This window comes from Sus scrofa, chromosome 10, assembly GCF_054392235.1.
Source record: "Sus scrofa isolate SSC_HxYL_T2T_F1_AM1 chromosome 10, Sscrofa_HxYL_maternal_Yorkshire_Landrace_v2.0, whole genome shotgun sequence".
NCBI lineage: Eukaryota > Metazoa > Chordata > Mammalia > Artiodactyla > Suidae > Sus > Sus scrofa.
In genome coordinates, this window is record NC_139392.1 from 82,030,775 (window position 1) to 82,056,409 (window position 25,635).

At 34.9% G+C, this 25,635-nt stretch overlaps 1 protein-coding gene across 8 annotated transcripts in view; it reads right to left on the reverse strand.

Moving 5' to 3' along the window:
• MALRD1 (MAM and LDL receptor class A domain containing 1) overlaps positions 1-25,635 on the reverse strand; it is an 860,334-nt gene that overhangs the window by 566,224 nt on the left and 268,475 nt on the right. For all 8 annotated transcript variants that reach the window (XM_084980970.1, XM_084980973.1, XM_084980974.1 and 5 more), the window contains 3 exons: positions 19,169-19,309; positions 6,297-6,388; positions 6,047-6,208 (listed from right to left, as the gene is read on the reverse strand). In XM_084980970.1, coding sequence (XP_084837096.1) covers positions 6,047-6,208; positions 6,297-6,388; positions 19,169-19,309 — 395 coding nt within the window. The remainder of the gene's footprint in view (positions 1-6,046; positions 6,209-6,296; positions 6,389-19,168; positions 19,310-25,635) is intronic.

Consider the following 25,635-nt stretch of genomic DNA (forward strand, 5'->3'; position numbering starts at 1 on the left):
ATCCAGGGTTTCCATGACCTGTGGTGTAGGTCACAGACATGGCTCAAATATGATGTTGCTGTGGCTGTAACACAGGCCGGCAGTTATAGCTCTGATTGGACCCCTATCCTGGGAACCTCCATGTGCCATGAGTGAGGCCCTAAAAAGCAAAAAAAAGAAAAAGAAAAAAAAATTGTGTGCATAGTTCAGCCTTGTTCATAGCACAATCATTTTATTATTTCAAAACATCAAACTGCTTCTCAGCTTAACAACTGGCCTTTACAGCAAATCCTAGCAGATCATTTTGCTGTGCTGCATTCTCATTGTTCCTGGACAACATGACGTACTAATCTATTTCCTCTGGAACCAGAGATCATCTACTGATCTACCAAGAGTATAAGAAACAGGAGTTCTCTGGTGGCATAGCAGGTTAAGGATCTGGTGTTGTCACTGTGTGGCTTGGGTCACTGCTGTGCCGCTAGTTCAGTTCCTGGCCCAGGAATTTCCATGTGTCATGGGTGTGGCCAAAAAAATTAAATAAAAGAGCTATTTCTTAAAAAAAAAGAATATAAGAAACATCCACAGTATATCCAGCAAACTATCATATGTAGTCCTAAGGTATAAAATAGAATAACTGTATGAGTATTTATAAGCCAGGACCATTTGAAAATGTCTATTAAAGACTTATGGAGGGATGGTTTTATACAAGGGCAGTAGAGTATAGGTTAAAGTGTATGTTTGGAACCAGACTACTTGGATTCAGAGCCTAACCTCAGTGCTTAACAACAAGAAAACCGTAGAGAAATTACTTAACATCTCTGTGCCTCCATCTTTTTTTACCAAGAAGAAGCCAAGGGTCCTTATAAAGCCAAGACCCCTTTTATCACTACTGATAAAAATAATGAGTTATTACCAATATGATAAGTTTAATGCAAAGATAAATGAGTTGTTATGTGTACAACAGCGCTAGGTCTATAGTTGGCATCAAATAAGTGTAACCTCTTATTATAAAGAGTCATTAAAATATTTAAGCTATTATATGAGTAATGTGTTTACCAGTAAAACAATCTATTCTCTACAGATTAACTATTTATCCTTCTTCAAAGTCTTTTCATGTAGATACATTCCCTAGTTATTGCTGAACCAAGCATAATGCCTGCAGCAGCCACATTTAAAGAGAGAGGCAGGATTAGTGTTAACTAATCACCAGTGTCTTCTTTTTCCCTCCACACTCTCCCTTGAAACCCATTCATCCTCAGGGCTTTAACTATCACCCAAGCTGATGAAAGACAAATTTACATCTGGATGGTCAACCTCTCTGGAGCTCTCCTCCAACATCTCCACCACCTGCTGGATATTTCCACTCAGATGACACGAAGTCACCTCTAATTCATGATGTTCTCCCCCGCCCCCCAACCTGGACCTCTCCTCTGACTCTCCCTCTCTGACAATGGTACCAGAAGACATGCCGTCTTCAATGTTCAAAACTCCAAAATGACCTTGGGGATCACTTTCTCCTCCAGTTATGTGTCTAATCCGTCAAGACCTATTAAAGCCTCTTTCCTTCCCATCCCAATCTCCACTCCTGTAGCTTCACACCTGATTCAAGGAAATAGCTTTTAAATTACCTTCTTCATACTCTCCTCACCAGAGTTTCCAATTTGTACATTTACTTGATTCAATTAAATTTTGTAATAATGTGGTATAAGAGAAGAAAAGTTACTATGAAAAGTGGCCACCATATGGGCTCACTGGCCCAGCAAGTTTTCCTTACCAAAATAAACAAACAAAACAAACAAAAAACCCAACTCTATCTTTAATGGTGGGGGAATTTGCTAATGGGTTTGTAAATCTATGAAATGTTAAGACCCACCAGACAAAATGAGATATTCTAGTGAAATATATTTAAACAAAAAGATTTCCCAGGGATTTTAGTTGGGATCCCCAAAAGAGGGATGGGTTGAATTATCTAAAGAAAGTGGAACCCCATGATAATTTTTTTTTTTAAAAAAAAAGCCAAGCCCTGTAGCCAGAGGCTGTGTTTACAAAATGGTAGTTGCATTTCTAAGAAAAGTAATTAACATTCTTTGTTTTCACAAAACTTTGGCAAATAAGGTTTTCCAAACATCTGCCTCATTTTTTCTCTGTTAGGTGAAGAAGAGAAGAGCAAAGGAGCAAAATAAAGCAGATCACAACACAAAAAATAGAGTTAGGAGTTTGGCAACATCACAGAAGTCAGGTATGCTCTGCACTGATCCAACAGTAAACACAAGACAAACTTCTTTCACCCTAAACATTTTAAGAGAAGATAGCCTCTGAAGGAGGGCAAAGGCTTAGTGCTCAAAACACTTGATTTAAACCTTCGATGAAATTTCAAAGGCAGGTGAATAATGGACATCAACTCACTTGGATACTGGTAACCACATGAACAGAAAGTCCTAGAGTTATATTTATTGTTTGAGAGTTTTCTTAATTAGCAGTATACATTCAGTATTATTTCTCCAGGAAACATATGAAACAGATATGTTTCCCCATTATGGGTTCACACAGTAAGTATTCATGAATTAAGAGGTAAAATGCCTCAGTTTATGACTTTGAAGTTTGAGAGCAGAATTGTTGTTAACAATTTATATTGATTATTATGAATAACTTCTCTTTTGTTCTTATTAATAAAGCCCATTGTTTCTGATTAGGAGGGTGGTGAGAACTCTCAGGCATTGCTAAATGGAATATCAAAGAAATGACAAGTAGATAATAGCATATTAAAAATGCTTTGGTATCTTTTTAAAATTCAGGCACTGGCTTCTCAAGAATCCAGACATTCAACTTGAAAACTTTGGTTGACAAGGTTAGCATTCCTTCCCACCCATAAAACCAAAATAGGAACTCCCTTCAAGAACCAGAAAAAAGGAGGGATGAAGCAAGGTTTCATGTGAATTTGAGACTAAATTTCAGCTATATGTTTAGCTGAGTTTATTCTTTGCTTCTACAAATATTTTACCGTAATAGTAAACTGAATTGGTTATGTCTGCAATTTTGAGAAATGTGATTGCAGTTAATCAGCACCATGCAATGCATAATAATGTGATTTCAGACAACACAGCAGACAAAAGAATATTTAACGACTCACATTAGAGCTGACCGAATCTAGAGGTAGGAATTTTTTTTCTGTATTTTATAAATTCTTATACTATAACACGATAAAAAAATTTTTCATGGCTCAGTGACTAAATGATTGAGATGTAAAACCCAACTATCCTAGGTTCAAATCTTGTATGGGATTTGGTAGGTTAATTCATTCTCCAAAGCCTGTAATCCTCACGTGAGCAATGAGGTAAATTATGGGTTTGGAGGACTGCTGGGAAGGGTAAGATACACAAAGGACTAAATGCTGTCTCTTTATACTTAGTAAGTACTCAGTCAGTGTTAGATGCTATTCCTTAAACTTCTTCAGAAACTTTCTGAAACACTGCCATCTTTGTTGACTGAATGCATAAATATCATTCCTTGTTTATGCCAAAGGCTTCCCTCAGAAATGAACATATGCTTCAGGTTTAATTAAGGGATGGTCCTGGTACTTTACAGGTGGCGGGCTTTATCCAGAGGCTTTCTCAGAAAGCCAGGCTAAGCCAGGGTCCAGCGGGGACTAAAGTTTGGATATGCGGACATTTCTAAAGGAACCATGAATAGCTTTAAAACTACCAGAAGGCAGCATGCGGGGGAACTGCAAACAAAGAGAATAATTCTCAGAAGCTTGTAAATTGATGAAGCAGCAGATATTATCTAGAGACATTGATGACACAATGTCCTCAAATAAGCCTCTTGCTAGAGCTTTTCAGGAAAGAGCTACTGCGTAGTGGCAGGCGGTGCTACAAGCACAGCACATCTCTGCAGCCCAGCTCAACAAAAGCCAATGAACATCTGTTCGCTTGCTGACTGGAGAGAACTAAAACATACCTGCTATCTTAAAGATTGGTGTAGCCAAAGGATCCCAAGAGAGTCATACGGTTTCCTAATTTTTACAAAGCCTTTACAGTAGAAGCATTGTTTTCATATCAGCAATAAAGTATTTTGAGAAACAAATTAATATGCTTCATATGCACCTGCTTGGGTGGACGAGGTGGCTGCATTTTAAAGCACTCAGGTGAATAACCTCGCTGCCTCTGCCACAGCTGAATTACCCCAGAGAGGGTATATTTGGGGATTTTAAGTTTTATATTTATCTACTACACATATTGAATCATCAACTCCAACAATGTGTCATTTGGGGATGGACAGCTGAGAAAAACGAGGAAGTTATTTTAAAGGGTTTAGCCTACAAGCTACAGAAGATTCCTGCTCTGCCCAACATCAAATGTCTGTTGGGCTACTAAGTAAACACTGTGACCAAAAAAGATAGAGAAGTGAAATATAAGAAGGCACAATGATTGACAAAGAGAGCTTAAGATTCCTTTACCATCTACCCTGTTTCAAAGCTGGAAAAGATGTATCATATGGATAAAGTTTATACATACACCAGAGTCCCATCTTGGTCTTTAAAGTTTGTACAAGTGTGCAGACAGAGGGACTTCAGCAAGCTCAGACCTCAGCTATTGGCTCTGTTTGTTGCTTTCATTGCTTTCGTTGTTACTGATAAAAGAGAGAAACAAAGAGCCATAGAGAAGTAAGAAAAGAAGTAGAAGAAATAAACTAGAAACGCCTCTAGCAGTTACTGACACCTGAACATCTGCCACAAATTAGATGGATTTTGGGTGCCTGGCGTTCCCAGTCTGCAGACCACTTCCCAAAGAAGCAGGGACATCGGCTGTCTTGTCCCCATGCATGATCAACTCTTCACAGGAAGATGTAAATGCCTGATGGGCTTAAGATATCACCTTCCCGTACAGACCGATACTGGATTTAAAGAGAGTAATAAATCTCAAATGACAGGATTGTGTATCTAACTAATACAGTTCTTCTTCAGTACTATCAGCGAGGTGTCATTTAACTGTCTGCTAAGTCTTTGATCTTCGAGGGATCGATCCCCATTTAGTTCTACAAAAGCCTGAAAAATTCCAAACTTCAATAATTTTATGACAGATCAAGAAAATGTGCTCTTCTTGTATCCTAGGATTCAGTTTTTACAAGAGAAATCCTGCTCATTCTCCCACTCTTCCTCTTAGCCACTCAAAATAAAGTAAAAATTCAATCCAATCCAATTTAGGCAACTGCTAAATCTATCACATATCAGCAGATTTTCTATTCTGTATCAAAATGATCAAATTATTATACTCTTCAAATAATAGATGATAAACAAAATCTACTTGGGCTAAACAGGCTCACAAACCAGGTTTAACAAGCAAATTTGTTTAGAATAAAATGCCTCCAGATCCCATTTTTAACTGGAAAGTCTTGCTTGACTGTCCAAAATGTTAAAATATGCAATCCTTTCCCAGGAACTCCTGTAATAATCACTGGATTATCCTTTCTACCATACACCAGTTTTATTAGGCTGCATAAATAAATTTGTCATTTATAGGCTTGCATGGCTATAATTCTCAAAATTATTTTGGAAAATAAGGGCTGTATTGAATAATTTGAGTTTAACTATGAAAGGATTATGACAGTGATTTCACTTCAATAGCATTTGGACTTCATATTTAAATCAACGAGTCTATTTCCTTATTACCCAATATAATCCTGTTCTCTCAAAAGCTTGAGAAAACTCTGGAAGAGAAGTGATTCTCAAGAATAAGAAATGAAAAGAAAGAGGAGGTTGGAATAGTGAGAGAAAAAGAAAAATGCAAGTGATTCTAGAAATTAAGAATATCAGAAGGTCATATTTTGCTGACATATATATCAAGTTTTATATATATATATATATATCAAGTTTAGTTTTGATACATACATTTAAAACTTTTTAATATTATCTTTCAGGGTAACTGGCCACCTGAACAGCCCTGGCAAAGTTCTCAGTTCTTAGATAATCGGGATGTTAGCCATCCTGCTTTTAATTCACCTGGGGTTAAACACTTGTTCTCTATGGTTTTTCCTTCAAAGGCAGAGTGAGAACACACCACACACCTACCTGAAATCGTTGGGAACTCTGGATTTTGATGACATTCCTTTCCCATTGATGCTGGAGCCCAGCTGTGTTTTGCCATAAATGCCGTACAGGACCACCACATGTGGTTTGAATGCCAGCCGTTAATTTGCCATTTGCTTGGCTGAAGAAGTGATAAAATGTAATCTGTGAAAAATATCGAATGTCCAAACAATTATAATAAAGAAATTCCTAAATGTGGAAAGTCATTCAAAGGCTCTGTGTTTTCAAATACCTGACAAGCATGTTGGTTATTCGTTGGAAGAAAAACTCTGCTTCTTAAGCTTGAGGGAGAATCCACATTGGGGCTCAATGACAGGAAGTGGGCTATTAGAGACAAGGGTCGGTGTTAGATTCAGAGCAATCACTGGGAAGTTTATTTAATACCCCAGGCAGTAATTCAGGCCTCTGTCTACACTGAGTCAATATATTTTGTATAAAGAGTGAAATATTTAACCACACCATCTATTTTTGCAAATGCTCTGCACTGATACTGTTACTTCAATATATTTCTCGGTAAAATAACAAATTGTAGGTGTACTCCCTATAACACTATGATGGACTGTAGTCCAAAACCAAATTTATCTTCTATAACTTAGAAACCTATAACCCAGCAAGGATAGGATCCAGGGAAAATATTATACTGGGACCAGCCACCAAAATAAGCAATTCAATGAAGAGGTCACAAGAGATCCTATTTTCCGGCGTGAGCTATGGTGTAGGTCGCAGACGTGGCTTGGATCCTGCATTGCTGTGGCTCTAGTGAAGGCCGGCAGCTTCAGCTCCAATTGGACTCCTAGCCTGGGAACCTCCATATGCCCCGGGAAGCGCCCCTAGAAAAAGGTAAAAAGACAAAAAAAAAAAAAAAAAAAAAAAAAAAAGATCCCATTGCTGTGCTTTTTTCCGAGAAAGAGTTGGATCAAATGCTCCCAGCTTTTCCCAAGATTATGGAAAACAATACTGAGCCCTGATGCTCTCCTGTACAGTGTAATACAGATCCTGCTAGTGGACTGTTACTATTTGGAAGCCAATAAAATAAATGCGGAACCTTTCTTGGGCTTTCATAGATTTTTTTGCAATGCTTGACAAGGTTAAAGTGCATAATCCAGGGACCATTGTTTCCTGCTTACTCTACTTGGTATGCCACTATTTGTCAAAAAGAATGAAAAAATGATGTTGATGATGATTACGATGGCAAGTTATTCGATAGTATTTGAAAGCTGTTTTGTAAATCAAACTTAATTGTCACAGCATTGAGAGAATCAATAGTAAAATTAGGAACCTAAAAAACCTTTTCTTCCCTACAACTATTTCAAAATTGTACCCTAATTAGGCGGAAAAAAAGAACACTAATGACGGCTTACAGATACAGTTAGATGCATAATTGAAATCCCTGCAATAACAGAAAATTGTTCTGAGAATGTACTACCTGGAATAATTACATAAACCTCATTTAGTTGAAGGTCTGGTATCATGGCAATACAAGTGGACAATCATGAGTTTGCTTTTGCTTCATATTCAGGAGGGAAAACAAATAAGCAGGTGAATAATCAAATCAGCATAATAATCCATATGGATGCATTGTTTGAGGTTTAAATAATATTATTTGCAATACCAATGTTAACAGTATTCTACAGCCCCTAAATCATTATTTATAAATAGCCAGTTACTAAAAAGCATCCATCATATGTACAGGAAAAATTATTTTCATTTGCCAAGGAAATTACTTAACCAAATTCATTTTTGAAAGTTTGGTTTTAAAAATCAGGTTGATACTTTAAGCTATTAAATAATAGAATAGCATTTTCAATAAAACACATTATTTAAATATTTCAGCTAGTGTTTTATAAACACAAACTACGTCATTTGGTACAGTTTATGATACTGTAAATTATTGTATATTTTGTCAAAAATTAAATAAAAGTTAACCTTCGGGTTATTGTAAAAGTAAAGTTTTCAATTCAGAAACGACTTGAGATCTTTCGGCATTTGTCCTAGTAATAAGCTTTCTTTTCATGGGGGACAAAAAGGGTTCAAAATGCACCCAATAGCAATATCTGTTTTTCGATTTTAATTCCAACTAAGTGACATGAGCAAGGATTTTTTTAAATGCACACTCAGTTTTACCTTGCTCCCTGAGTATTTAATTTCTTTAATTCACAGAGCTGTTCCTTAGAGAGTATCATCTTATAGAGAGTTCTCTTGCTTTTCCTAGGACTTTAGTCATCAAGTCTCTGAGTATAAATGAAAGAAGCAGATCCTCAGCAGCATAAGTTTTCCCACATGCCCATCCTATCATCTGATACCTCCTCCTTCTCCTGACTCTAACCATCAAGAAGAGACTTACGAAGCTGATAAGAACGCTATCCTATGTTCTCTCCATTATATGTCTGTATTAGTCTCTACCATGTTTATTTCAGTTTTGCTCATATGATTCATAAATTTCCATTTTATGCCTGCAACCCTAAAAGAACTTTACAGCACATCTTTAAAACATATTTAAAATAATCTTTGTTAGTTATTAAAATTACAAAATAAGAATATAAACAGAATGATTGCATTTTTTTTTTTTTTTTTTTTTTTTTTTTGTCTTTTGTCTTTTTTTTTTGTCTTTTGTTGTTGTTGTTGTTGTTGCTATTTCTTGGGCCGCTCCCGCGGCATATGGAGGTTCCCAGGCTAGGGGTTGAATCGGAGCTGTAGCCACCGGCCTACGCCAGAGCCACAGCAACGCGGGATCCGAGCCGAGTCTGCAACCTACACCACAGCTCACGGCAACGCCGGATCGTTAACCCACTGAGCAAGGGCAGGGACCGAACCCGCAACCTCATGGTTCCTAGTCGGATTCGTTAACCACTGCGCCAGGACGGGAACTCCATGATTGCATTTATAATCTTAAATGTTTACATCAAAGGCCTTTTTCTTCTCAGTTAGTGGGTAACTGTTGGAGTAAAATCCCAGCATAAACTAGGATGACAAAAAATAGGAAGCATATAAAATATGAAAGCAACAAAAGCCATGAATCAATTTTGAGGGCTAATTTCAATAAATTTGGCAGTGAATTCCATGAACTTTGATCCTCAGAAAAGATTAGGTAGAGGAGTTCCTGTCGTGACTCAGTGGTTAATGAACCCAGCTAGTATCCATGAGGACGCGGGTTCCATCCCTGGCCCTGCTCAGTAGGTTAAGGATCTGGCATTGCCGTGAGCTGTGGTGTAGGTTGCAGATGTGGCTCAGATCTCAAGTTGCTGTGGCTGTGGAGTAGGCCAGCAGCTACAGCTCCGACTAGACCCCTAGCCTGGGAACATCCATATGCCAAAGGTACCGCCCTAAAAGTACAAAAAATAAAATAAAATAAAATAAATTTTAAAAAATAAAACACACAAAAGAAAAGATAAAGTAGAAATTTCAGTCTCACTTTCTTCAGCTACTGACAGACGGTCTTGCATATCCTCCATTTCCCAAGTTCTAAGTGATTAATGCGAATGAATGTGAGCAGGAGAAATATAAATCCTACTGTGTGTTGCAGAGTAACCAATGGGCTCAAAGGAAAAAAAAAAAAAAGAGAGAGTATTTTATCAGTGAGATAATAAAAAAATCAGGATGCACAATTAGATAATTGTGACAAGGCCTAAAGCAAAGGTTAAAATGTCACAACTTTTGGAAAAGAAAAAGTGTGCTAGTCTGTGACAGAAATATTAATTCAGATAATACGTTAAATAACATTCTTAGAAACAAACTCCTTCAAGTTGGTAATTTCTATTTATTAAATTCCATTTTTATGGAATCATAAGTTTTGTCCCATTCTTGTTCATTAAACAACCTTGACACAATCATGACAAGCTTATTATTTGCTAAAACTGTATCAAAGGATACATTCAAATAGTTATAATTGCTAAAGATTACTAGCAATTATGTGTAAATAAATGTTGCCATACCAATTTAAGTCTACTTCAGTGATAAAGGGCTAGGTGAGTCATTTCAGGAAATCATAAAACATATGATAAACACAAGGGTGATATTAATGAAAATGACAATGTAAACATCTTCAAAATTTTTCTTTTCCATAAAAGCAATGAAAACATTGGCAAAAATGGTCATAGCAAAGCTTACAACAAAATCGGGGGCTTTTATTCAATAAATAACTAAATCTCAGTTTAAACAATAAATTTTATTTTTTAAAATGGCCTATCCCCATTGCCCATTCTCCAGCTCCACAGTAATTTTAAAAATTGTCAGCCCACAATCCTGGTGCAGCATGGCAAACACAGGAATGAGCATAATAGAGTTAAAAATTCTTTCAAGCCTCTTTACCAGACAATTATTATTTGACATGTCTTTTGTTTCCTGAAAGACATCACTTAAAAGACTTTCTGAAGTTGCCCAACGCATATAGACTCTTCACAGTACACATGTGTTGAAAACAATGACTGGCAAGTGTTTTAACTTTTGGGGCCAACAACAAACTAATCAAAATGCTTAAACCAAAACCAAGGACTGAAATGTCCCATAGAAGCTATGAAATGCTGCAACATACTCCTGCAATCCTATGGGACCACATGCATAGGTCTACATACATGCTCTAGAAAGTCATGAAAAGGGCCTAAATTCTCACCTCTGGCTGACTTCAATGCTCTATTAAGGCCAGAAGTGATGAATAAGACAGAAATGTCAACTGCCTAGGTTAGTATTGAATGTACACCACAATAAAGTCCCTCAAACACTGGGAGATTTAGTGGTTACAGGCATTTAAGAAAATAAAAAACTCTCTTTCCAATCATTAGCTGACCACTAGGCTGACCAAGCAGAAAATTCAATGGATACACATGACAAGAATAAAGACTTTACAGAATTATTCCAGAAAAGTCACTACATAAAGAAAACAACAAATATAACAAACTAAAAATGAGGGAATCAGATTTCCACATTTAGCACAGTGTATTGTTTTAAATGTCCATGTTTCAAAAGAGATTGTGAAAAACGCAAAAAAAAAAAAAAAAAAAAAAAAAGATTAACACAGAAGAAAAAAGCAATCCAACAAAAGTGTCTCTAAGGAAGCCCAGACATTGGGTCTACTGAAAAAAGATTTTAAACCAGGTATTTAAATATTTCAAAGAGCTAATGAAAATCATGTCTGAAGAACTAAGCAACCATGAGGATGATGTTATAAAAGAGAGACTATCAATAAAGAGATAAATTATAAAAATCAGTAACTAACAATTAATTGTAATTATTTGTAATAATTGATAAAAATCAAACTCTAAATTCAGTGTCGGTGGGCACATAAGATACTAAGGTGTAAACTGTAGCAGTAACAGCATAAAGGTTGGGAGACTAGAGCTAGGTAGGACAATTTTCTTATATAGTATTGCAATTAAATTTTATTAGTTCAACATAGATTGTTGTAATCCCTAAAGCAACTACTAAAATAATTCAAATATATATATATATATAATTCAAATATATATATAAATAATTCATATATAATATATATATATGAAGATATTTATGTAACACACACAAAAAAAAAGTAATGGAGGAACAGAGTAACAAGAAAACATAAGACAAAACACAAATAGAAGACAGCAGGTACAAATCCTATTTTACCAGTAATGATGTTATATGTAAAGGGATTAACCTCCAATCAAAAGTCTGAGGTTGGCATATTGTATAAAAACATGATCCAACAATTAAACTACACAAAAAAGGCTGAAAATAAAAGAAAATAAAAATATATAAAAAACTGAAAGAGCTTTGAAAAAATATTTTAATTCACAAAAAATGTTATTAGAGACCAATAAGAACAATTCAAAATTAGAAAAGAATCAACCCATCAAAAAATTATCAATTATTAACATAAATGCACCAAAATATAGTAAGAAAAAACTAATAGAATCAAAATATAGAATTCAACAGTAATAGTTGGAATCTTCCATATTCCATTTTTAAGAATGAATAGAATAATTAGAAGATAAGAAAACAGAAGATTTGAGCAACACTATAAACTAACAGACACATGTAGAACACGCCATCAAACAATAGCAGAATATTGTACACACAATATTCTGTAGGAAAGACCATATCTTAGGCCATAAAACAAGTCTCAACACGTGTAAGAGAATGTGAACCACACAGGTTATGTTCCATAGCTACAATGGAGTGATTTGAGTCAAGAGCAGAAAAAAATTATGGGAAATTTATATATATGTAAAATTAAATAGCACACTCTTAAACAACCAGCGGGTAAAAGGAAAAATAAGAGAAATTAGAAAATACTTCAATAAAAATAAAAATATATGTATCGAAATGTATGAGATGCAGTTAAATCATTGCTTAGAAATAAATTTATAGTTATAAATTACTAAATTAAAAAAAGTCTTATAATCACTAATGCAAACTTCCACCTTACAATGCTGGAAGAAGAACAAACTAAACCCAAAGAAGGTAGTGGAAGAAAATAAGTATTAGAGCATAAATCAAATAGAGAACAGATAAAAATTGGAATAAAATTAAATAAACCAAAAGATTGTTTTTGGAAAGATCGACAAAATTAACAAATCTTTTCAGAGACTAATTAAGAAAAAAAAGACAATGACTCTACTTACTAAATGAAAAGTGAAACAAGGCTCAAAACTATCAAATAGAAATCAAAAGAAGTATAAGATAATATTATCAACAACTGTAACCTAACAAATTAGATAACCTAGATAATATGGACACATTCCTAGCAAGACACAAAAAATTTAATACCAGAGATTTCAAATTAAAAAAAAATCATTGGATAGGTTTATAAACCTAATAAAGATGACAAATGAAAAAAAAGTCACAGAACTTGATGATAAATCAATTGAAATTGTTCAATGTGAAAAAAAGGGAAAAAAAGCAAAATATATGACCTCAATATGGCAAGATCTGTTTTCTAACACACTGACTAAAATCCAAGAAGGATAGGATGGAAAGATGGAGAGAGAAAAAAAAAAAAAAACCTGAATTAAAAAAAGGCAGGTATTTTCCAAGATTAGTAGAAAAACATAATTTCAGATTCATGAAGCTTATTTAACCCAATGAGTATTTGTAAAAAATATCATTCCTAGAACATTATAACCAAATTTTTGAAAACCAATATCAAAGATTAAATCTTAAAAGTGGTTTTGATTTGCATTTAAGCATATTTTCATGGGCCTGTGGGATACCTGCATTACCTCTTTGGAAAAATTTCTATTCAGTTCTTCAGTCCATTTTAAAAAATTTTTTATTTTCATTAAGGTATAGTTGATTTACAGTATTATGTCAATTTCTGCTATACACTATAGTGACCCACTCATACATATACATTCTTTTTCTCAAAATATCTTCTACCATGTTCTATCCCAAGAAACTGCATATAGTTCCCTGAGCTGTGCAGTAGGACCTCATTGCTCATCCATTCTAAATGTAATAGTTTGCATCTACTAACCCCAAACTCCCAGTCCATCCCACTCCTTCCCCGCTCCCCCTTGGCAACCACAAGTTGGTTCTCTATGTCTATGAGTCTGTTTCTATTCTGTAGATAGGTATTATCAGGTTGTTTGAATATTTTGATGTTGAGTTGTATGAGCTGTTTATATACTTTGGATATTAACTCCTTATTAGTCATATCATTTGCAAATATTTTCTCCTATTCTGTAGACTGTCTTTTCATTTTGTCTATAATTTCCATAAAGTTCCATAATGCTTTTAAGTTTAAATAGGTCCTATTTGTTTATTTTTGTTTTTGTTTCCTTTGCTTTAGGAGAAAGATCCAAAAAAATATGGCCACTATTTAAGTCAAAGAGTGTTCTGCCTATTTTCCTCTAGGAGTTTTCTGGTCTTACATTTAGGTCTTTACTCCATCTTGGGTTTATTTTTGTAAATCTTGTTAGAGAATGTTCTTTTTTTTTTTTTTAATTTTCCCACTGTACAGCAAGGGGATCAAGTTATCCTTACATGTATACATTACAATTACATTTTTTTCCCCACTCTTTGTTCTGTTGCAACATGAGTATCTAGACAAAGTTCTCAATGCTACTCAGCAGGATCTCCTTGTAAATGAGAATGTTCTGATTTCATTCATATATATGTAGCTGTCCAGGAATAACTGACTGTTAAGAAAAATTTTCATGTCAATAATTTAGCATAAAACAGAAAAAATGGTAGCATAAAAATTAAAGGCTTCTATTCATTAAAATTACCAGAAAAGATGATTAATATACATGCATATTTGTAAACATAAACCTTACAAAGGATGGGAATCCAAGATAAATATATAAGCTGGTAGAAGGAACTCACTCTCTTATTTGTTTCTGTTGGGGATGCAAAATGGTACAGACACTCTGGAAGACTGTTGAGCAGTTTTTTATAAAATTAAATATACTCTCACCATATAATCCAGCAATTGTGCTCCTTGGTATTTATACAAAGGAGTTGAAAACTTATGTTCACACAAAAACCAGCACCTGGATGTTGATAGCAGCTTTAACCATAAAGTACAGAAATAACCAAGATCTCCTCCAGCAGGTGAATGGATAAACTATGGTGCATCCAGAGGGCAGAATATTATTCATTACTAAAAAATAACATATCAAGCTATGAAAAGACATGGAGGAAATTTTTAACGCATATTACTAAGTGAAAGGAGTCAATCTGAAGGCCATATATTGTATGATTCCAACTCTACATCACTGGAAAAGGCAAAACTGCAGAGACTAAAAGGATCAGTAGTTATCAAGTCTTTGAGGGAGGAAGGATGAACAAGCAGAACTCAGAGGGCAGTGAAATCATTCTTTATGAGAATATAGTAGTTGATACATGTTATTACACATTTGTCCAAATCCATAGAAGTACAACACCAAGAATGAACCCTAATATAAACTATGAACATTGGGCAACAATGATGTATCCACACAGATTCACTAATGGTAACAAATTTACCAGTCTCCTGTGAGATTTTTGTAGTAGGAGAGGCTGTGTGTATAGAGGGGAAGGGGACCTGAAAGGAAATTTCTGTGATGTCTGCTCAATTTTATTGTGAATCTAAAACTACTCCAACATTAGATCCTATTTGTTAAAAAGTACAACTCATTCATAAAAGACTAGTCCAACAAAAACTAGGCAAAATCTGTGAGCAGAAAATTCATAAAAGAAGGTATGTTAATAGCCAATAAGCCCATACAAAAGTGATTAGTATCAACAGTCATCAGGAAAATTCAAATGCAAACCACAACGAGATACCACTGGACACTTAGCAGAACCATCAAAGTGAAAAGAGTAAACAGCAAAAATAACAAAGGTATGGAACAACAGGATCTCTCATAGATTGTTGGCAGGAGTGTGAAATTGTACAGCCACCTTAGAAAAAGCCCCAGCAGTTCTCATAAAACTAAACATTCACTGGTGCAGCATTTCACATCTAGGTATTTACCAAAGAGAGTTAAAGACATATGTTCACACAGACTTGTACTAGAATGCTCACAGCAGTTTTAGTCATTATAGCCCCAAACAGGGTAAAACACAGGCATCTAATGGTAGGAGAAAGGACGAATAAACCCATTTAATTGCAAATTACTCAGCAATAAAAAGGAAAGAACTAAGGATACACACTGCAACCTGGATGAATCTGAAAGCATTATGCTAAGTGAGAAAAGCCTGACACAAAGGCATGAGTTCATTTATATGGAGTTCTGGAATAGGTAAAATAACCTATGGAGGGAAGAGGGGATTAAAACAGTGATTGTGAGTGGAGGGTGGGAGCAAGGATGGACTAGGAAGGTACCTGAGGGAAGTTTCTGGTATTAACTGCAATGCTCCACATTTTGTTAGGGGTTTAGGTTGCACAGGTGAATGCATTTGCCAGAACTTATCCAATAGTGTCTTTACATAATGGAAGTTTTACCTCAAAAGAAAAAAAAAAAAAAGAACTATGACGAACACTGAATTCTAGAGCAAGGGCTTTTTTTTCTTTTCCTTAAAATGCCAAATAGCTTAGGCTTTATGGACATACGGTCTCTATCACAACCAATCAACACTCAAGTTGTGGCTCAAAGTCAGCCACAGACAATTTGTGAATGAATGGCCATGGCTGTGTTCCCTCAAATTATATTTATAAAGACAGGAAAGTTACCCACAGGATATATGGTTTATTGGCCCCTGTATTTAGTTAATGATGCTCTGCTAATGTATTTGCAATAAAGTGATTCCTGCAACTTTCTTAGGACGTATAGAAAATATGACAGAACGATGGATGGAGAAAGGGATGGGTAGATGGATATATACTGATAAAATAAAGATAATAATTTTAATTACATAACCTAAGTAGTGGTTCCTTACAGTAAGTTTTTTTAGACCTTTTTCACATTCCTGAAAATTTTATAACAAACTGTCAGTGGAGAGGAAACATATACATTATAAGTGGGTACACAGATCCTGTTCATAGCTTACTAGCAAAAAAAGGAGTTAATATGGCCATAAATTAAGAAACAGTGTAAACGAAACTTTCAAAGCTACTATGTGCTGCCCAGCCATCCTAGATGACCAAAGAAATGCTCCAGCAACGCATCACTGTAGGTGTGTCTGTGGAGAATAACAAAGGCCTTTCGGGCTATGATCAGCATATCTTCCTAGAACAAAATAAAAGGACTGGATGTTGTTTACTACTATATGTTTCACAAAATATGGATTTTAGACCCAATTTAATAATCCCTTAAAACAACAAAAGTTCTCAAAAACCCATTTAAACCTAATTTTAAATACCCAAATAAGAAAAATATTCCGTGGTATAAAAGGGAATGTTAACTTCTCAAATAAATTATTTTTTATCTTTGATAACATATACAGTTTAGTTTTATAGAGATTATAAATGCTGAAAACCTCCTATTTCAACCTTTATTATCAGCTGAACTGTGGATTTAAAACATATTTTATAACAATTATAAGAAAAACTCTTACGTTCTTATAAGAAAAAATATTCCATTCTCAAAAAGTAAAGTTTTACTATCATGTATTTTAATTTTTGTAATGATACCATTTTATCTTGTTGCAATGCTATATACTTTTCAAAATCAATACATCTTAATCACACTGCCCCAAGCTTTAGGAGACTTCAAACATTGACACAGTGATGTTTTTAATATTCTAATAGATTTTCAAACTTAGCTCTGAAAACTTCTCAAGGCATTGATTACATGATGACAAATAATATTCTGGAGCACTGGCAAATTATTTCAAGGGTAAGTTAATCAAAAATTTTATTAATAGTCATGAAATAAGGATTTCTGAATGGAAATGAGATTCTCCCATGCCTATTTTTCCACAAACATTTTTAAGCACCTAATATCTAAAGGCAAAACATTTGCTTATTTAAAATTATCTCTAGGGAAATACTCACATTTTTAACATGTAATTATAGTTCTGAGATACATCACTATTATTAAAATCACTACTCCTCCATAATTATGCTTGACCGTATTTTGTCTCCTTTCCCTTATGAAACTTCTATTATTATTTCCATTTTACAGATGAGAAGACTGAGACCACACAGCAGGGCCAGGGTTCAAACTCAACTGACCTGATTCCAGAAATCTTAAACTGATATAGCTAAAGTAGTGTCTGTCCATATAACATCTCAATTTTGACGTCAATTGCCCCCATTTTATCCCTTGACTAGGTGATCAAAATTTAGCACAGCAAAATGAAAAAAGAGAAGGCTGGAAAAAAAAAAAAAAAGAGTGGGGGTGGGGGAGGAAGAGAAAAAAGGCAGAGATCCTGACATCTAATTCCAAGACAAAGAGGCATGCAAGACTAGAAGAGCCACAAACAACATAAAAAGAAAACATCAAATATTCTGGCCACAATGGAGACCAGGTTAAGTAAACCTATGTTGTGAATACTCTTCTAAGAAAAAGGAGGAAACGATGGGGAGTTCTGAAGGAAGGATGGGCTCAAACACCTCACGGGGCATTGCAGTGGCTAACACTTGGGAACCAGGTTCAGTATCACCATCCAATATAACTGAACCCATAATCGAAGCTTTATGTACTGCAGTACGTCACTGGTCCTGTTTGTGAAGCTCATCCTTTTTTTAATGATCAAGTTGGCTTATTCCTTAGAAATGTTAAAAATTCTTTTTAAAACATACTCTTGTCATCAAAGCCGAGCAAAATAAACTCCATTTTACTTACAGAGGATTTAAAATGAGGGACACAAAATTATTCAGAAATGTATTAAATATCAACTTTTTACTAGTTATTTTATAGTCTGACTAACAAGGGCTTATTTAGTTCTTAAATTCTATCCTATGACAGGCTTTTGAGCTGGGAAAACCAAGGTTTAACAAAGCAAATTGCTCAAGATCATACAACGTGTTAAGTGACAGAGCCAAGATTCTAACTCCCTTGTATAATTATGCAAACATTCCATTAACATCTAATACCTGCTTGCTTTAAATTATCTCATACTTACATTTTACTGTATTTATTTGAGAGAAGTATAACTTTTATTAAAAAAAAAAAAAAACAGCAGACTTCCATGAGTTACACCAGACAACGGATTATTTCTTTTCATATCATGTATAAGCCCATCAAACAAAGGCAGGCACAGAGGTGATTTTTGCTCACTAAAATATCTTAAATGCCTAGTACAAAATGATGAATTAAATTCTTTAGGTAACAAATAAAGAAATGAATAAATGTCTGGCTCCAGAGCCAACTCAAAAGGCTAGCGATGAGTCCATCAGAGCTTCCTAGTCAGCCAAAGAAAACAAGCCTCACTAGAGAAAGTGCAACAGTCCAGCCAAAAGCAAAGATATCTGACAAATTAATCTAGTAATAATACTAGATTAATTCTAGTATTATGCTTAAATCTCAATTTTCATAGAGTCAAAATAGCTAGAAAATCCCAATTATTATCTAGATAGACCCCCAAGATCCCAAGAATCCAATTGTAAGATTCTACACTTTAGAATCATAAATATCTTGAATATAGTTGAAGAGTATAATATTAGACATTATATTCATTAATATCTACATATCAGTCAAGATTTTACTGTCCTAACCAACCTTGACAAAAAATGTAATGAAGGAAATTTGAAGCATTTACCAAGCATATCACCATTGTGATCATAAAATGGAGGTGATGGGCCAGTCATCCCATTTCTCCTGGTCCAGCCAAGTCGCAGACTCTGATCTTGAATCACACTGCAGAGACCATCCTCAAAATCACATCTTTCATAACTGGAACCTAATGAGAAAAAAAAAAAAAAGAACTTAGCTTTCACAACTCTGTTTGGCTTCTTAAGAAAGAAGACAATTGTAGATGAAGAAATCGGAAAGTTTTTCACATTTTAAGTCTACTTTATTAATGCAAAGCTTTTTTTTTTTTTGTATGAGACATTTGAATAAATCACCAATGTAAACACCAATGTGGTCATACAAAGAGATTGCCCCATAGAGTGAGACTGAGAACCCCATCTGATTGTGTCTCTTATTAACTGAGGGCTTAGCTAAACCCCTTAATCCCAGCAAGCCCCTTCTTTGCCATAAAACTGAAATAATATCTTGCCCTGCCTCCTTGCTATGAGGATCAAATGACATAACATATGCAAAAACACAACTCTTAGGTACCACAAAATATGGGAATTATTATTAAGTGTACATCTTCAAATTCACTTTGATTTTGGGGTTGAATAGACCAATTCAGAAAGGACCCTCCGATTAAAAACTCAGCCATCCAAAAAAAAAAAAAAAATTTCTAACAAAAAAGGAGTTCCCGTCGTGGTGCAGTGGTTAACGAATCCGACTAGGAACCATGAGGTTGCGGGTTCGGTCCCTGCCCTTGCTCAGTGGGTTAACGATCCGGCGTTGCCGTGAGCTTTGGTGTAGGTTGCAGACGCGGCTCGGATCCCGCGTTGCTGTGGCTCTGGCGTAGGCCAGTGGCTACAGCTCCGATTGGACCCCTAGCCTGGGAACCTCCATATGCCGCGGGAGCGGCCCAAAGAAATAGCAAAAAGACCAAAAAAAAAAAAAAAAAAAAGAAAAAAAAACCTCAGCCATCTATGGCTGTGATAGACCCCTGGAATTAAATATAGAACTGCCTGTTGTATCTCAATGTTCTTGAAATCCTTGATGTGTTGTCTTTTTTTTTTTTTTTAATTACAAAGACATTTCTATACCCTTTTTTCCCCCCCTCTGGGTGTAAGTGATCCAAGAGGCCTGGGAGGACTTTAGTCCATTATCCAACATCTGAAAATATCATTCTCTAAAAAATAAATTAATTCAACTGCAAATATACCCTCCCCCTTGGTTGTAGTTTTTAGTGTCTGTGGGATTTTTCCTTTGACAAGTCTGTTCTTGTCCTAACTGGTTGCATTAGCCACAGCAGTTACGCTGGTTAATAGGTAGACAGCGCTTGATAATCCAGTCACAAGACCCTGTTTTTATTTAATCACATTTTGGACAAAATATTATCTCATCATAATACCTCTGGTACATGTTCTTGAAATCATCCACGTTGAGTATCGAAAGTCAATTTAGAAATGAAACTTGTAAACAAATTAAATAAACCTGCTAATGGTCTCTTTTATTAATTTTAGTCCTAGATTCCTTATTTTGAAAGATTTTACAAAGCAGCTATATTCTGTAACACTAACAGGAGTATTAATAGCTACAATTTATTGAGTTAGTTGTGGGCTACGCACTGGATCTGCAGTAGTGTGTTTATTCCTTACAACAACTTTATGAAGCAGGCCGCTAGTGAATGTTGAGGCCAAGATGAAGGATAGGTCTTTTTTGATTCCGCAACCTGAATTTTTTTTAATTAATGAATTTTATTACATCTACAGGTGTACAACAATCATCACAACCAAATTTTATAGCATTTCCATCCCAAACCCTCAGTGCACCCCCCTGCCACCCACCAACCTGTTTCATTTGGAAACCGTAAGTTTTTCAAAGTCTGTGAGTCAGTATCTGACCAGAACCTGAATTTTAAAGCTCTAATTTAAGGTCTCATTTTTAATCCACTAACGCATTTTTAGCAAAGACCTAGGAATTAGAGGTCTATCAGAGTTTCTCATCAGCCCGAGGAAGCCAGAATTTGCAGGCAGAACGGTGTCACTCTACCTAAAAGCGAAGAAACTTGATTAGTCTATGAATCATACCATGTTAAAAATCTCCTTAAGGCCTTTGAAATATTTAGAATAGCCAGAATATTCTGATCATTATCTCATGGACCCCTAGTGGTCCAGGAATCTGGTTGAACAGAAAATGAACTAAATTATGTAGTTATTTGTATATAAATGTGCGTGTGCGTCATTCAATTAGCAATGCATGTGTCTGCATAAATATGTATCTGTTTTCAGGTCTCTTTTAGTCCCAGCAATTTTTCTAATGATCCATGTGATTACAAAATATTCTAAACTATTTTTATCACCATATTTCGACAATTAGGTATATAAGAAATACACACATTCTCACATAGGTGTCAAACAGTTTTTAAATACCAAGAAATTACCTTGCATTACAATTACCTAGTTGATGTCTGCTTCCTATGTTCTTTCTTTAATACACAAGGATAATGATGATGTATTCTGGAAGTGTTAGAACTAGTAAAAGAGCTAAATAAAACATTTGTAGGTCTGAATAGTCTCAACTGTGGGGGTTCTTTTTGTTACAAAATGAATCTAATTAGCATACATCTTCAACTAATTCTTATTTTAAAAAAGCAATCATGAGCTTCTAAAAACAGGATTAATCAAAAATGCATTAAAAAATTTTCCAAGAATTCATTTTCTTCCCAATAGAGAATTGTATATTTTAAACTATTCGAACAATTCTTTTGAATTGTGGTTGATTTGCCTTTAAATCTCATATGCCACACATGTACGCTCAAATTGGATAGTACTTGCTATACTAAAATCTGCCTCAATGGAGATTTTTCTGCTACCACAGTTAATGCTGCAGTCAGACAGAATACAGAAGAAGATGGAGTGGGATGCGGGACCTGATCAGCAGAATCCTAGGTTTGTGGAACTCATCATTTGTTTTCAATTTTGCGATCCCAAAGTTCAGGTGTACTGTAGTCAAAAAGAAAGAGTATCTCCATGTTTGCCTTAGGTCGTTTGGAAGACTCAATTATCTCCCGATTTAGCTTCTACCATGCCTGACTCTCAAAAATTTAGTGCAGGATTTCACTGGGGCACGGCAGTAGGTTAAAAATCCGACTATAGTGGGTTACTGTGGAGGCACAGGTTCAACCACCAACCCAGCACAGCGGGTTAAGGATCCAGCATTGCCAGAGCTGTAGGATAGGTTGCAGCTGCAGCTTAGATTCTATCCTTATACCAGGAACTTCCACATGCCATCAGCGTGGCAAAAAAAAAAAAAAAAAAAAAAAAAAAAAGAATTTTCTTTGGAGTTGTTCACAGATTCAGTCATTAACATCATAATTAGAGAAAAATGCTAAACTATATCCTAAAGTGACAGTTAATACAGGACATGCTTCTGAGAAAATAGGAAGGATAAAAAAAACATTTGACAGTGCCAATGGCAAAAAAATGATGCAGAGCTCAGGATTAACTTAGTAAAGTACAGTATGAGTAGATACACAATATAAAGTTCCTAGAAGACTTAAAATATAAGAATTAGGAAAACTCTACAAAGGGATAGAAGGTATTAAAAGCAAACCATTTATTTCATAATATTGCCTGAGCCTATATTAATAATGCACATTTCTTTCCCTCTTGAAAGTTCTGAGGCACATTAACCTTTCCTTAATGATAAATCCTGCTTTTGGGAAAACTGTGCCAAAATATACATGACATGAAATTCATCATTTTAACCATTTTTAAGTGTACAGTTCTGTAATAATACATTCATATTGTAATGCAACCATCACCACCATCCAACTCAAAACTTTTTAAATTTTTCCTAATTGACATTATTCCTTCCTTCCCTCAGCCCCTGGCAACCACTACCCTACTTTCTGTCTCTATGAACTAGACAATTCCAGTACCTCGAATAAGTGTAATCATGCAATATCCATCCTTTTGTGACTGGCTTTTTTCATTTAGTGTAATGTCCTCAAGGTTCATACATGTTGTAGCATATGTCAGAATTTCTTTCCTTTTTAAAGCTGAATAATATTCCATTTTATGGATCTACTACATTTTATTTATTCAGTCATCTACTGGAAGATACCTGGGTTTCTTCCACCTTTTCACTATTGGGAATAATGATATAAACATGGTTATAATAAATATCTGTTGGAGTCCCTGCCTTCATTTCCTTTTGATATCTCCGGATTCAAAAGGAAACTTTATTTCTAGCATTTTATGGAATTACCATACCATTTCCACAGAAGCTAACAGCTTTTAAATTCCCACAAACAATGCACAAGTGTTGCAGTATCTCAACATCTTTGCCAACACTTGTTACTTTCTTGGGTTTTGTTTCTAATAACCATCCCAATAGACGTGAGGTAGTATCTCATTGTGGTTTTGATTTGCATTTTACAAAATATTAATGACGTTGAACATCTTTTTAAATGCTTATTTGATATCTGTATATCTTCTTTGGAGAAATAGCTATTCAAGTCGTTTGTGCAGTTTTTAATCAGATTGGTTGTTTTTTTGTTGTTGAATTGTATGACTTTTTTATTGTTATTTTTTTGGTCTTTTTAGGGCCGCACTCACGGATATGGAGGTTCCAAGGCTAGGGGTCGAATCCGAGCCACAGCCACGCCAGATCCGAACCACATCTGAGACCTACACCACAGCTCGCGGCCATGCCGGATCTGTAACCCAGTGAGTGAGGCCAGGGATCAAACCCTCAGCCTCATGGTTCCTAGTCAGATTCACTTCTGTTGCACCATGACGGGACTCCTGTACGACCTTTTTATACATTCTGCATGTCAGTGTCTTAGATATAAGATTTGCAAATAGTTTCTTCCATGGACTGACTTCTCATCCTGATAGTGTCCTCTGATACACAAAAGGTTTTTCATTATGATGAGCTCTAATTTATCTAGTTTTTCTTTGTTGCCTCTGATTTATTGCCAAATTATTAGGAAGATTTTCCCTGTGTTATCCTCTAAAAGTTTTATAGTTTTAGCTCTTACATTTAGGGTTTTGACCCATTTTGAGTTAACTTTGTATATGCTGTAAGGTAGGGGGTCCAAGTTTAACCTTTTTACATGTACATATCCAGTTTTCACAACAGTTTATTGAAAATACTCTTCTTTCCTTATTAAACAGTCTTGGCACCTTTGTCAAAAATCATCTAATTGTCTATGAAAGAGCTTATTTCTAAACTACTGCATTCCATTGGCCTATGTGCTTGTCTTTATGACAATTCCATAGTCTCAATTACTGTAGCTTTTTTAAATAAGTTTTAAAATCAGAAAGTGTGAGAGCTATGTTTCCTTTTTAAGATTGTTCTGGTTATTTGGGGACCCCTGAAATTCCACGTGCATTCTAAGATGGATTTTTCTATTTGTGCAAAAAATATTCTTGCACAATATTTCGAGAAGGATTACAGTGAATCTATAGACCACTTCGTACAGTAGTAACATCTAAACAATATTAATTCTTCCAATCCGTTAACATGAGATGTCTTTCCATTTGTTTGTGTCTTCTTCAATTTCTTCCAGCAACAACTTTTAGTTTTCCACATACGCGTCTTTCCTCTCCATGGTTGTATTTACTCCTAAGAATTCTATATTGTCTAATGTGATTATGAATTTTCTTTACATTGTTCAATGTTAATGCACAGAAATGCAACTGATTTTTACGGGTTGATTCTGCATCCTGCAGCTTTGCTTAATTTTTTTAATTTGTTCTAACATGTTTTTCATAAACCTTTTAGGGTTTTCTACATTTAAGTTCACATTATTTGTGAGAAGAGATCATTTTACGTGTTCATTTCCAGTTTGAATGGATGTTATATTTTTTTGCTTGTCTAATTACTCTGGGTGAGACTTCCAGTACTATGTTGACAGAAGTGATGAAAGAGGGTATCATGGCTTGCTCCAGATCTTAAAGAAAAAGCTTTCCATCTCTCACCATTGAATATAATGTTAGCTGTGGATTTTTTATATATAGTCTTCAGTGTGTTAAGATAATTTTCTTCTCGTCCAAGATTAAATGTTTTTATTTCCCTCCCTTTTTGAATAAAGTTACATAGCCACAACATTTTACATACATTTTACTGTTTGGAAAATAATTTTCTTTAAGTAGATAGCATTTAAAACATTTTCACAAAGAAGTATCTCTTTTACTTTCATTTAATGTAAAAATTAATAACGAGTTCCTGCAAAGGATGAAATGAATCCAAAATATTCCAATTAAATAAAAGTAAAATTTAATTATTCTCAAAAGTAAATTTACATGAAAGAGTGCTATTATTTGGCCCTGTTTATCAGGGAAATGTTTGTATTTCACATTGAATTAATTTTAATATTTTCATTGAGGCAAAAACAGGAAAAACCCTAACTTAGGTATGTTTTAGCAAATGGAATTACAACGTCCACAGCTCACAGCAGAATTACCCAATACTACTTATGTTGGAATT